The sequence below is a fragment of the Amblyomma maculatum genome, chromosome 11 (genome assembly GCF_055883805.1).
Source record: "Amblyomma maculatum isolate TAMU_Amacu chromosome 11, ASM5588380v1, whole genome shotgun sequence".
NCBI classification, from domain to species: Eukaryota; Metazoa; Arthropoda; class Arachnida; order Ixodida; family Ixodidae; genus Amblyomma; species Amblyomma maculatum.
The window spans coordinates 64,879,695-64,893,321 of NC_139354.1; the positions used below are offsets into that span (position 1 = coordinate 64,879,695).

Here is a 13,627-nt window from a genome sequence, read left to right on the forward strand (position 1 = left end):
AAAGCAAGAGGGTATTGACTGATTGATTGAAAACTTTATTTGTCTTTTGGAAGTTTGTTAGCGGTGGAGGTCGAGGCTTCTTCTGGAAGTCCGTCACCTCCCTGGCCGTGGTTGGGCCCCTAGTCCAGGGCTCCACTGAGTCGGGCCACCTCGCTTGCGTGTGCTATGAGTGCCCTCTGGGCCTCTAGCTCGCAGCTGGTGAGCCGGCTCTCCCATTGCTCCGCACTTGGTGTTTTCTGTTTGTGAAATGCATGATTTCTCTCGCATTCCCACGTGATGAGATATAGTGTTGGTTTTGATCCGCACCATGGGCAGCTGGCGCTATATTGTGTTGGAAAAATCTTGTTTAGTATGTGTAGGTTTGGGAAGGAGCCCGTTTGTAGTCTCCTCCTTCCCGTGGCTTCTTCCTTGGTTAGTTGTTTGTGTGGCGGGGGGTAGTGGAACCTCAGCCCCTTATATAGGTTCAGTAGGTCTGAATAGCTCTTTCCGCATCTGATCTGGGGGTCCTCCGGGGTGTGCGACGCTCCCGCTCGGCTGGTCATCCCTCGAGCTAGGTTGTCTGCCCCCTTGTTGCCCCTGATTCCCGCGTGGCTCGGTATCCAGATTATGTTTTGCTTTGGTGTCTCCTTCGAGGGCGCACCCTCTTTGAGGATCTTTAGTGCCGCACTGCTAATCCTGCCCCTAGTGTAATTCCGGCACGCCTCTTGTGAGTCTGTTAGGATGTGGAGAGGTCTCCCTGTCCTATATCCTTCTCTTACAGCCAGAGCAATGGCTATCTCTTCTGCTTCTGTTATGTCAGACACCCTGGTCGTGACACTTGCGATGTGTTCCCCTTCGTGGGTTACTACCACCGCTGCTGCGTTTCCTTTGTGTGTTTGTGTATATCTAGAGGCGTCTGTGTAGACTGCGTCTTCCCTGTATCCCATGTTTTTCTCGTAATGCTCTGCCCTAGCTGCCCTTCAGCGAGCGTGGAGATTTGGATCCATGTTTCGGGGTATAGGTTGTGTGCTTATCTTTCTTCGTAGCAGATCCGGTACTGTCACTCGGCTGCTCTGTGGTTCTTCTAGCTTGCGACCTAGTCTTGTCAGGAGCGCTCTTCCGGTCTTCGTACTGCTCAATCTTTTCTCTTGGGCCTTAAGTTGGCTCTCTCTTAATTCTTCAAAGGTGTTGCTGACACCAAGTTGCATGAGTTTCTCGTTGGATGTGTTCCTTGGGAGGTGAAGCGCCGTCTTGTATGCTTTTCTTAGAATCGCTTCTGCCTGTTCCTTTTCTGCCTTGGTAATTACGTGATACGGCAGTGAATACTTCACTCGGCTGACCACCAGGCTGTTTACCAGTCTGAGTGTGTCTTCCTCCTTCATGCCATATCTCCTGTGTGCTATTCTGCTGATCATTCGGCTTACCTGCCCTGCCACATTATTCAACAGGCTGAGTGTGTGGCTGTTTCTTCGGCTCCCTTGCAGCCACATGCCGAGAAATCTAATCATCTTCTGTTCTGGGATGTTTTACCCTTCCAGTTTTACTTCAAGTGATGCGTCCGTGGGATGTCTTCCCACTCTGAGGAGCTCTGATTTTTCTGTGGAGCATTTTAGTCCCCTTTGTCTCGTGTACTCTTCAATACAGGAGACCGCCTCTTGTAGTACCTCCTGCTTCTCTCCCAGTGAGCATTTGGCTGTCCAGACTGTAATGTCGTCCGCATACATTGCGTGTCGGATCCCTTGTATTTGGTTTAGCCTCTTTGCGAGATTGATCATGGCTATGTTGAAGAGCGTCGGTGAAATTACTGAGCCTTGTGGTGTGCCCCTATTTGGTCATGGCAAGAGGGAAAGAAAGACGCGCGCCGCAACAACAGCCGTCGTCCACCACCAGCGGTGGCGTGTGCAATGACAGCCTGCTGGGACTGGTAGGTCTACGCCGCTTGCGCTGATTGATTGATTGATTTATAGGAAGGGAAAGGCGCGGTAACTGTCTCACTTGTTTTCTGTGGACACCTCAACCACGCCGTAAGGGAAGGGAGGAAGGTGGGAGGGAAAGTGGAAAGAGATAAAGAGGAGCCGTAGTGGAGGGCTACAGAGTAATTTCGACCACCCGGGGATCTTTAACGTGCGCTGACATCGCACAGCACACGGACACCTCTTCGTTTCGCCTCCATCGAAACGCAGCCGCCGAGGTCGGGTTTGGACCCGGGTACGCTTGCGATGGGGGCTAGCCTGCCACCGAATTTTTATCTGTTGTAGGCCGTGATTGCACCCGCCACCGCTTAGGTGGTGGAAGACTGCTGTCGCAACGCGCGTCTTTCTCTTCCTCTTCTTTTTCTTTCCTTCTCTATACTTTCTCTCTTCTGTCCGCACAAGGCAGCGGAAGTGAGACAGTTACGCTGAAGATCCCCAGGTGGTCGAAATTACTCCGAAGCTCTCCACTACGGCTCCTCTTTCTCCTTTTCCACTTTCACTCCCACCTTCCTCCCTTCTCTTACAGCGCGGTTGAGGTGTCCACAGAAACAAGTGTCACAGATACAGCGTCTTTCCCTTCCTGTGAACGAATTATTAAAAAAAGTGAGAAGTTACCGCGCATTTCTCTTCCTATAAATAAATTAGTTCTCAGGAGTACTCCCCTGATTGGGCTGGGACAAGTGGGTCACCGCCGCTTGCGGTGGGGGCTAGCCTGCCATATAATTTTTATCTGTTGTACCGTCATTGCACCCGCCACCGTTTCGGTGGTGGACGACGGCTGTTGTTGCGGCGCGCGTCTTTCTCTTCCTTTTCTTTCTCATTTTCTCTTCTGAGGCAGCGGAGGTGGCTCAGCAACAGAGCCAGTAGCAGGCCCGTGCATTTTCGTTTCCTTTTTCCTACAGCCACAACAACAACCTATCCCCAAAACCTAATTTACGAGGGGGGCGAGGAACTGCCGGTTCCAGCGGGGGCTATAGCCTGTTACCATATCTTTATCTGTTGTGGGCCGTCATTGCACCCGCTATCATTTCGGTGGTGGACGACGGCTGTTGCGACGTTCTTTTTCTTCTCTATTTAGGCAGGTAGGTCACCGCCGCTTGCGGCGGGGGCTAGCCTGCCACCGAATTATCTGTTGAAGGCCCTCAGTGCACCCGCCACCGCTTCGGTGGTGGACGACGGCTGTTGTTGCGGCGCGCGTCTTTCTATCCGTCTTCCTTTTCTTTCTTCCCTTCTGTCTGCACGAGACAGCGGAGGTGGATCAGCTACAGAGCCAGTAGCAGGCCCGTGCATTTTCTTTTCCTTCTTGCTACAACCACAACATCTGTCCACACAAGGCAGCGGAGGTGACTCAGCTACAGAGACTGTAGCAAGCACGTGCATTTTCTTTTCCTTTTTCCTTCAGTCACAACAACATAATTCACGAGCCGTCAGCGCTACAGATGTTCACCTTGAACAACCTTGAATGTCAAATACAGATACTGCGCCTCTTCTTTCTTATAAACTAATATAAAATTTACAACAAAAATATGAACCTTGAACTGTTTAGGTGCAGGTGTCGACAATTCCGTGGAGTCCACTCAAAAACATAAGGCTCCTTCATTTTACCAAAACGTAATTTAAAGAAAAATTACGAAAAACCGCGGATTGAAAAGCGTGTGTTAAACAGGCTATCGTTGCAACATTCGGGTTGAAGCCATACGTAAACCCCCATAATTTTTCTTATCTTGCCTCACGTCTCAGCTACAGAGTCAGTAGCAGGGCCATTCATTTTCTTTTCCTTATTCCTACAGCCGCAGCCAAACCAACCAACCTGCCTAAGTTAGAACACTGCGCGAGATGGAGAAGGGCGAAAGCAGCGCGGCGGAACGCAAAGGCACGTCTGAATGAGGCCCTGACAAGGCGGCGTGCCGAAGAGCAATGAAGAACGGGCTTTAAGTTTGGAGAAACACACGTGTTTAATCCAAGCTTGGCAGACGGTAGCCATATACAAGAAGCTTTCGCTTCCCTCCAGGGTTCACCAAAGTTAAACCATCAGCTAAATTTTTAGAGATTATTTTCAACCGCTCAGCTCTGTCCGTTGGCACCGGAATTCTTGCAGAAAGATCGTAGTGCCTTCTGCCTCACGTTTTGCGTCGCGACGCAAAGCGCGAAGCCATAGCTTATGCAACACATGTAAAAGACCTCATGAGAGCCGTCACAATGTGCGTATACTCTTGTGAGATGCAAGAATCGCGAAAAGCGCACCCCTTATTTTGAAAAATTACAACGAATTGTGGCATTAGGAATGCAGGTTGGGGTCACAATGTAACGGTCATCTATTGCGTGCATCCGCAATAGATGCATATCTGCGAGCTATTCGCAGAAGTAAAAGTGCGAGCAACAGGCCGGAGAATTATATAATGGCCAACTTACAACTGGAGCCTTCATTATCTAGGTTGTAAGGCACGCAAATAAATATAATTAATCTCTATTTCTGTAAAAAAAAAATTGGTATTGTGTGGCTTAAGACGAGTTGCTCCTTGACAAAACAGGCCAGAACGAGCTTGTTCCGCAGGGGCCACAGCTACAGTGTTCTAGAAAGCCTTCTAGAACACTGTAGCCACAGCCCTGCGGCACTCTCGCATTCGAAAAGCGCGCTACTACACCCGGGGCATACAGCGCGACATCACGGAGAAGGACGGAGGAATGAGTCTCGCGTCTTTCCCTCCGCCTCCTGCAGTGTTTTGTGTTACTTTTATGCTTCTCGAAGGTGTACAGTATGCATTAATAAACAGTTATGCGTTGACTTACTTCAAAGCCATCAACGAGAAAAATCACATAAATTTGTGGCGCCATCTGTACTTATAAAAGAAGATTTGTAGCGTTCCGCGCGCGCTTTTGTCCCTTTGTTGTGACAGGTGTCAAGTGTGACCACGAGTCTGCCGCTCGCTTGCGCAGCGCGAAGAAAGGGTTCTCGTACGTTCACGTGGGTTTCTTTGTAGCGGCTTGTTCAACTTTTACCCGAAATTTGGGCTGCTTCAGAAACAATTGTCGCTATCTCTTGAAGGGTGTTTCGTTCGCAAGGACTGGTGTCGGTGGCGCTAATCTGTTCGGCGCGCAGCAAGAACCCAGCTGATTTTGGCGCGCAAAACGGCGTGGCAGCAACAGTGTCCACAACTGCACATTGTGTCTAAAGACAGCGATGTTCACCAATGTGGATGTGCGTGGTGTGTCGCGCGGACATTGCACGACGAATGGTTGCGAGTGCGACGGCTTCACACGGCCGTCATCATTGGAATCAAGCAGCATCCAAGCGGCGCCTTTGCAGTGCGGTTGGTGCTGTTACTGCGGCCATTCGCCGGTCTCTCATAGTCGCCTAGTCAGTAAGTTACCCTTTCTACGAGGATGGCACTCTGTCGCGATGTCCATGTGTTACTAATCGCGCTTAAGTTCAGAATTTCGCGTACTCTTGCCTTGAGCCACGTCTCGTCGACATCGGGTCTTAGTTTCTCTTTTGCGAGGTTTGTGCGCAACATTCAGTTCATAAAATCTGGGATTGATTTGCTTGCGGTGGTTTCATTATATTGCATGAGGTCAACGCCATTCTTCACTTCCTGTAAGGACTACAGGTTGGGCGATCAGCACTGCGTAGGAAGCTTCGTTTATGATAGAGTTTAGGAAGTGCTTGGAACAAAGGAGAGAAAAGAAGCTTGGTTGTAAAAATTAAACTATCGTGCCAAAGAATGATGGCAGTAGATAAGTTGGATGTTATAAAAGCAGAGAATGGCTTGTTAAAAGTGTGAAAGCGCAACACGTTGTTGAAGCTGGTGTAAGTTAATTTTTTAATTTTTTGTAGTGCAGGGAATGGAATGATATACAGATCTGTGAAATTTGTGTGCCCACATGTTTTATGTATTGGATTGGTTTGGGATTGAATGTTCCAAAGCGACTCGGGCTATGAGAGACGCTGTAGTGGAGAACTCCGGAAATTTCGACCACCTGGGATTTCTTAATGTGCACTGACATCGCGCAGCACACGGGCTGCCTTGCTTTTCGTCTCCAGTAGCCGAGCACCGTAACCCCTGCGCCACCAGTAGCCGAGCACCGTAACCCCTGCGCCACCCCGGCGGGGCTGTTGTGTGTATGGTAAAATGAGTAATGTTTAACCGCCGATTCTCCGAAATTTACAATATTCACTTTAGTTTTGCTCCAACTATTGAGGTTTATTCTAAACGCAACAGGCATTTGTATTCAAGCAAGTTAACGTCGTTTACAGATAGCAGATTTATGCACAGCCATCAGGTCTGGAAATGGTGTGATGCATATTAAATTTGGGGCAGGAAACCCAAGAGAAAAATAACAAATCAGCATGCACTATGACATGCGACATACTTTAATGGGCCTTCATCAACGCCGGTTGCAGTTTAATTGTGCAGCGTTTATTTGGTGTGACCATTGTGGATGCTTCAATACGCTTACAAATTTTTCATGGGTCTCATAATCGCCATCTTGGCCAGAAGGGGTGCTGTAATAGAGGACGCTTGATTAACTTAAAGCTAGCGTTTCCACTGTGTGTTATTATTGGGGCTCCTTGCAGTAGCAGTAGTTTAAAGTGCACTTCAGTGTAAACAAGCATGCTAGCATTTGTTGTAGTGCTCTTAAAGGAATAATTTTTCTTTCGCACTCACTTTCATTTTCATCGATCTGTGGGCACTGCCACATTGTTGGCACCTCATTCATTGTTGTTCAGTTTTTCTAAGTACTATTTGGTTCCGTTTGTTTCAGTCCCGGAAGTCGCAAGCAGCTCTCCTGGCATCAGCTCGGTCAACTGGGGTTGTACTGTTCAGACACCATTCCGTGACCAGGCAACGCTCGGTACGCTACTCAGTTTGGGATTTGCGAAAGTCATAATTTGTGAGGTTTGGCGTTCTGAACTTACACATTGGTTGGAATGGATTTTGTGTGGGAGAACGCTGGATTAATTTGAACCATCTGGGGTTTCTTAATGTGCCCTGACACTTACTGAACAGGGCTGGTTTTGTAGTTTGCCTCCTTTGAAATCGGGTGGTATTGCACCCACAATCTTGAGATTAGTAGGTGAGTGCTAGAGTCATCGCCTCGCATCGGTGGATTTGTTTGTGTAGTCTAACTCATCAGGCTAGAAGTGGCTAACAAGTTGAGCTGAAGTTGAACTGGTAAGGTAACTGTTATAATTGTTGAGAAAATTGAAGCAGCTTAATGGCATTATGTACCCAGCTGTAAACATACAGTGCTATGCTGTGGTTGTCTTTATAGACAGAAAACATATTAGAAGAAAAAGATAATTACTTTTTGTTGTCTTATCCACGTCACTACTTTGCTGGTCAGGGATGACTATGAAAGGCAGGTCAGAACATGTAAGTGCAGTTAAAGGTGGGTCGAGTTTCGGTTTTGTATTTTGGAAAATTTGAGCAGTAATTCGTTGTTCTTAGTGGGAACAGGTGCATATTGTATGTGCTGGCAACAGACCGAAAATAGCATGAAGCTAAGGCTCAAATTAAAAGCTTGTGCCTTCTATAGATTGTATGCATTGGCACTGACATGACGGCCAAATATTTCGCTGGCCGCCGTACTTGCGGTGCGCGTTGCAGACGAATGCCTCCGCTAGCATGCTTTCCTTGCATGGCGCGTCGAAGCACAGCGTGGCAGCAGTGCTTCAGTGAAATAGGAGGGACAGAATTTGGAAGCCTTATTGTTGCCATAATTGAGAATTTTTTAACGAAAAGGTTGCTGTCCAGTGCAGCAAATAATAGTAGTTAAGTAAAGCACCAAACAGGGCTAAGTGCATAGTGGTGGTTAGGTTTTGCACCGTGTGTGTTAACAAAAGTTGACACTCGAGTGTTTAGCCAATATTCAGTAGTCCGCGCTTCACTCCAGTCGTGTCTTTTGTGTCGGCATCTGTAAACACAGTGCACGTGCAGTGATTGAGTTAAACTGGCAGATTACCAAGCTGGGCAAGCTTGCATTATCCCCCTGGCTCAAGAAGATTCCCAGCATGTGTACAAGGAATAAAAAAGTAATCGTCAGGGTGGTCTGGACACCCCCGGAACACAAATCTTACGCCCTAAGGATCTTTCCGAGGTCTGAAACAGGATGAGGTCACATATCTCATGCGTACAGGTTTTGGGAACCTTAATCAGTGCCCTTCCAGTGCTTATTCTGCATGAACCTTGTCTAAAACATTCGCAGGTAACCCCGAGGTTAAGCTCTGAAGCGCCATGTCTTGGTCACATATGCAAAAGAGGTGGATATCAAGGGTTCTGCACAGATACGTCGTCTAGAGTAACGGAACTGAGAGCCCCATAGATCCGCCTCAGAACCACATGTGGCTTTACAGATTCATGGAATAGAAGGGGCAGTTCAGGTGTCCACAGAAGAAGTGTGACAGATATTGCGCCTTTACCTTCCTGTGGACCAGTTATTGTCACCATTATCCGAGCTTTCATTCCAAAATATAGGAAAACCAAATCCACGGCCAGCGTTCGTCTTTGAGCCCTTTTCGCGTACCTCGGCTCGAGCAGCGCTAAGCAAGGTATGGGCCCACCCCATATAAGCTGCATTTGTTTACGGCACATTTTCACGCAGCTATCGAGTGCGACAATTACAGGCCCGATTGATTTCCGATGCACACGTAATTGGGCGCCATGTGGGTGCAGTGCATACCACCTATTGACAGAGCGAGGGTGAATGTTAGCAGTGGAGCGAGGGATTGTGTTTTTAACTCGGCACAAAGTGTTGCTCCAAAAAGTAGACAGGTTGGATAGCGGGTGTCCAAAATTTGTGCAATGTTTTAGTGTCTGCTCATGTACAACAGTTTCACTGCCCAGTAACCTGACTTTATTTTGGTCGCCTTGCTGACTTTTGGAGGGAAAATATGTTGATTGACTTGGGGAATGACGTCTGTAGGTACCAGAGATGTCCTTTTCAGAAATTTAATGTTGAGGTCCTTTTGTGTTATAGGAACTAGCATTCCCCTTCGACAAGACCTTGGAGCAAGCTCGGATGCTCCAAATGAACATGCCTAGAGCTTAGGTTGGGCAGTTTACTGCCACCTTTGCAATGCATTTTGAACTAGTTTTGTCCTGGGAGGTGGAAAAAGTTCACTTTTAAGTGCTTTCATTTTTCTTTTTCATTCACTACATTGACATCCATGGCTCATCTGTGATGGCGTGGTCATTAAATCTTTTACTGCCCTTTCATTCCATTTCAAGTTCAAAGGGTTGATGATGCCTGGTCACCTGCTGAATCTTCGGTTTCATACAAGGCCAAACCACACACTGGTTTTTTTGCATAAGCTCATTCACATCTCTGTGCGGGTCTGGGTGCGGCGCCATTCTTTTGTTTACCTTTTTAATTTCTCGTTTTTTGCGTCTGCTCCACCACCTGTGATATGGGCGGCTGCATTTGAGAGGTGATGAGTGACGACCACTGCAGTATAGGCAAGTTTTCACCAGTTTGTGGTCAGGGCCTTCTACGTCACAGTCGTATGCCTGGTGTCCGTTGCTTGTTTCGTGGTTTCGGCGTGCTTTTATTTGTCGGCCTGTCTCCTTTTGCGAAAGAAAAGTGGTTTAGGATATGCGAATGCTGACATGAACTGTGTTATGTTTTCAAGGCAGCTGTTATAATTTGGTGGTATTAGGAGTAGTTATGTGTAAAATATACCACTAAGATCTAGTTTATTGCTGGACGTGTCATTTCTACATGAACGAAGCTGGTCCTGGACGGTGATATGGGGTCAGGAAGTTACATGATACAGTGTAGTTGATTGTAATGTCCTCTACTAAGAATAATAATTAGTCCTGAGTATTATGGAAGCCGTAGTGTCGTGTATAGGGGGAGTTTTGTATGTGGTGTGGTGAGTCATATGACTAAGCATAATATGATACATCATCATGAGTGATGGCTCATCCTAATTAGTTTGGTGGTGAATAGTTGATTGCTATGAATAGAATTTTTCTACCCAAGTAACACAAACTGTTGCCTCAAAGTTGACAATTTGTTAAAATTCATTAGTAATGTTATACAACAACAGGCTGACTTTATAATGTTGAAGCAGTAACGTTCGTTCTGTATTCTAAAAAAACATTTGCACAATAATTCTAGGGTAATGTTTGATAAAAATGTTACATTAATGTTCTCCTTTTGTGACTTTGACTGATGATTAACAAGAATATTACTTTATCATTTTGCGAGTTAGGGTAACCTTTACCAAAAATGTTACTATAATGCTTTCTTTTTGGGAGAAATGCTACGTGAGTGAGGTCAACATTTAGACAACCTTCCTTTCAAAAGTGAAATTTAAACTAAAGCAAAAAAAAAAAAACAATGTTACAAGGACATGAATATGGTGCGAAGGTTGAAAACTTAACCTACAACCGGTATTTGCCAAGGAAATGAGCCACCTAGTAAATCAAAAAGCCATGAGCAAACAAATGTTTAAACACCGTAGAGCGCTGCAGTCAGATCTAGTCTACACATCCATCAATCCAGAACACTATAATGCCTTCATGGGTTGGAAAATCAAAGGTGTAGTAACATTGCATTCATTGCGGTGTTTAATTTATCGTGTGCTTAGTGTCACCCATTCATGCCTGCCTGCTCTTCATGCAGATAAATATGCAATGCAGGTAAATGCCACTGCGTATTTGCTGCAGTAGCAATGAGGCTGAGTCCTGTCGATGCCAGAGAGGCACAGTGTTCCCTCAATCCAGAGAAGGAAATTAAAGCGATTTCATTTTGGAATGTGCACTGAAAGCATGAAAATGCTATCCCTCTTTTAGTTACCTTGCAATGCCATGAGCCATTCTGTATTATCAGCAGCTGTGACAAATGCGGGCGAGGTGATGGCCACAGGATACCGTAAAACTTCATTGAATGTTGTAACAGGATCAAACCTGCGAAACATAGCAAAGGTAATCAAGGGGCCCAAGAAGAAAGGTTAACAAAAAGATGGTGTTTTTTTTACTTGCATCATACTTCACATGGCACAAGGGTGGCTGAGAGACAGTGTTAATATCGTTTTTTTTTTTTCTGCTGTCTTCTAACTTGAGACCCTGTGCTAACACAACTGTGTTAGAAAAAAAAATCTGAAAAAAAGCCGTACTATGCAACATACTATTAGATTTACGAAATATTCCACTGCTGGCTGCCTCACCGATGAAAAGAGGCCACGCTTGGCTTGAAATCTGCGGCGTAACGCGGTAACCATCATCTCCATACATGCGCAGAGGTAGGTGTTTCACGGCTTGTGGCGCGGTGACATCCATGCATGCGTGCCTGAGTTGTTGCGTGCGCAGTTGTGTGCACCGACGTGGGAGCCGTCCAGAGACGGTCGGGCCGGTCCGAAGAGGCGCTGTTGCCATTTACCACTCGCATACGGTAAAATAAATATTTATAAGACACTCTTGGTATAAGACGCACCCCTCATATTTAAAGACTTTCAACATAAAATTAGTATATAAGACACACCTCAATTTATTCAGGTTAGGGAAATAGGATTTGGCTATATATCCTTGTTCCACCATCGCTTGCTATGTGCCTGAAAGAAAATTTGTTACATGTGCATGTGAAAGATAAAAAAAGAAAAAAAGAGGCAGCACTTACGCGCGAAAAATACTGTCTCGCTCAGTGAGAGGAACTTTATTATTACTTAGAGCCTTGAAAGTCTTCATCTTGGTACGCGGTCGCCGATTTCTGGTGACAGCGCTCAGACGTCCTCTTTGCACTCATAATCACGCCGCTAATAGTAGCTGCGCGTGGGCCCTCTGACGCACGCTTCATAGCTTGTGCAGGAATGAAAAAGCACATGCAACAGCCACCAAATGATGTTGTAAATTACAACTGGAAAGAAGAGTTGACTCTATCTAGCTTGTCTTTGCAGCGTGGAAAGGGGGAGGAGCATGGACGTCACCAACTTCTGGCATTCTGCCAGTGAGACGGCTGTACAATTCTAGAACAATATAATGACTGTAAATATTGTAGTTGTAGGCATCGCTACCGTTACCGTTTTACGATGAAGTTTGGATATGGACATTGCGCAAAATAAAAAAAAAAAAACGCTTAAGACTCACCGTTGTATAGTTCGCACTACCCTAAAATTTAGTTTAAAAAACGCGTCTTGTACACCGGAAAATACAGTATGTCATCTTTCATCTAGTAAATTTGATGGTGAGTCTGCGTGTGTTCCATCTTTAATTTTCCATTGTCCGCTTTTTATAGCACAGTTGCCCTGTTCGTATGATGTCCGTCATTCATAGGAATCAAGGCATCCAATCGAATGCCGACATGTCGCTATACTTTTTTGTCAAGTTGGAGTGAATTTTTGTCTTCAGACGGAATTGTGTTGAACCTCGGACTTAGTGAAAACATAGATTGTACATATGTTGAGCATGCCTTCTTTTGTGTCGTATAATTGCAGTTCACTCTGCGAGGGAAGGCAGAACGGAGTTAGAGACAGCACATTTGGCGAGCACTTCACAACTAGCAGACGTCTACCCCTCCAAATGTGAGCCAGCATCGAGTCCGGAGCCGGAGCCCCGTGCTGAGTGCGAAGCTACCCCGCAGTCAGCAGCAGCCTGGATGCGACAAGAGAGCCCATTGAGACACACGCCTCCGCAGCCGGAATCGAATTCAAGGCCCAACGCAACTTTTGTGCAAGAGTCCGAGCCGGGGTTGGAGCCTCCGAGAAAACGAAGCTGCATTGAGCAGGTACTGGACTGCTGTTTTTACAATTGCGTTGTACTCGGTTCAAGCATGCAGGTAAATTCTAGGTTGTGGTGTCGTAATTTGCAGCACTGTTGTCATATGGTACACCCTGCCACGGTGGTACAGTGGTTAGAGTGCTTGGCTCCTGTACCAAAGGATGCAGGGTTGAATCCCGGTCGCAGCGGCCGCTTTCTGATAGAGGCGAAAAGCAAGGCGCCTTGTCTGCTGTGCCATGTCAGTGCATGTTAAAGAACCCCAGCTGGTTGAAATTTCCGGAGCCCTCCACTACGATGTTTCTCATAGTCTGAGTCGCTTCGGGATTTTAAACCCCACTGACCTAACCAAACCAACATTATAGAGCCATATATATTGTAGCTGACCTTTCTCCTTTTTCGTTTTACAAACGCAGCATTTTGAAACTGTGCCTTCGTGCCACAGAACCCCTCTCTGATAACATTGTTTGGACTAGCAGAAATCTTCACTATATCAGTTGCTAGTGATATGCTTTGAGAATGCTCTCTTACTGCTATTAAAGGATTTACAACAAAGTGGGCTATTGAGTGAAAATTAGTTTGTTATATCCGATACTCATATTAAAAAATTGGCTGGGTTTGTGAAGCCAATTGTAGTCCGAAAGCACGGGAAGCTGCAGTTTCAGTTGTATATTGGTATGGGGTGCTCCCGAGCTGGTTCAACGTCAGGAGCACCTCCAGAACACCAGAGCACACCAACACAACAGCTTTAGCTTCAATGTCATCGTTCAGCCTAGCACCCGAAACATCCTTGTCGTCTTCCGACATCTCGGGTACACACAAGTCACAAGCGGAAATGGAGCGGCGAACAGAGCGATAAAGGCCAGGCCAGAAAAACCGCCGGTGTACGCTATCATACCTGCATGACACTCCTAGGTGCCCTGCTTTGGGATGTCATGAAGTTGGGCTAAAACGGTAGAG

At 46.4% G+C, this 13,627-nt stretch overlaps 1 protein-coding gene across 2 annotated transcripts in view; it reads left to right on the plus strand.

The window, feature by feature from the left end:
* Positions 1-4,721: 4,721 nt before the first annotated feature.
* The window catches only part of LOC146173992 (uncharacterized), a 130,804-nt gene continuing 121,898 nt past the window's right edge, over positions 4,722-13,627 (plus strand). The window contains exons 1-3 of one of the 2 annotated variants that reach the window (XM_084583236.1): positions 4,722-5,314; positions 6,717-6,806; positions 12,388-12,677. In XM_084583236.1, coding sequence (XP_084439362.1) covers positions 5,134-5,314; positions 6,717-6,806; positions 12,388-12,677 — 561 coding nt within the window. In that variant the 5' untranslated portion in view covers positions 4,722-5,133. The remainder of the gene's footprint in view (positions 5,315-6,716; positions 6,807-12,387; positions 12,678-13,627) is intronic. The other variant, XM_084583235.1, reaches the window with a different exon arrangement.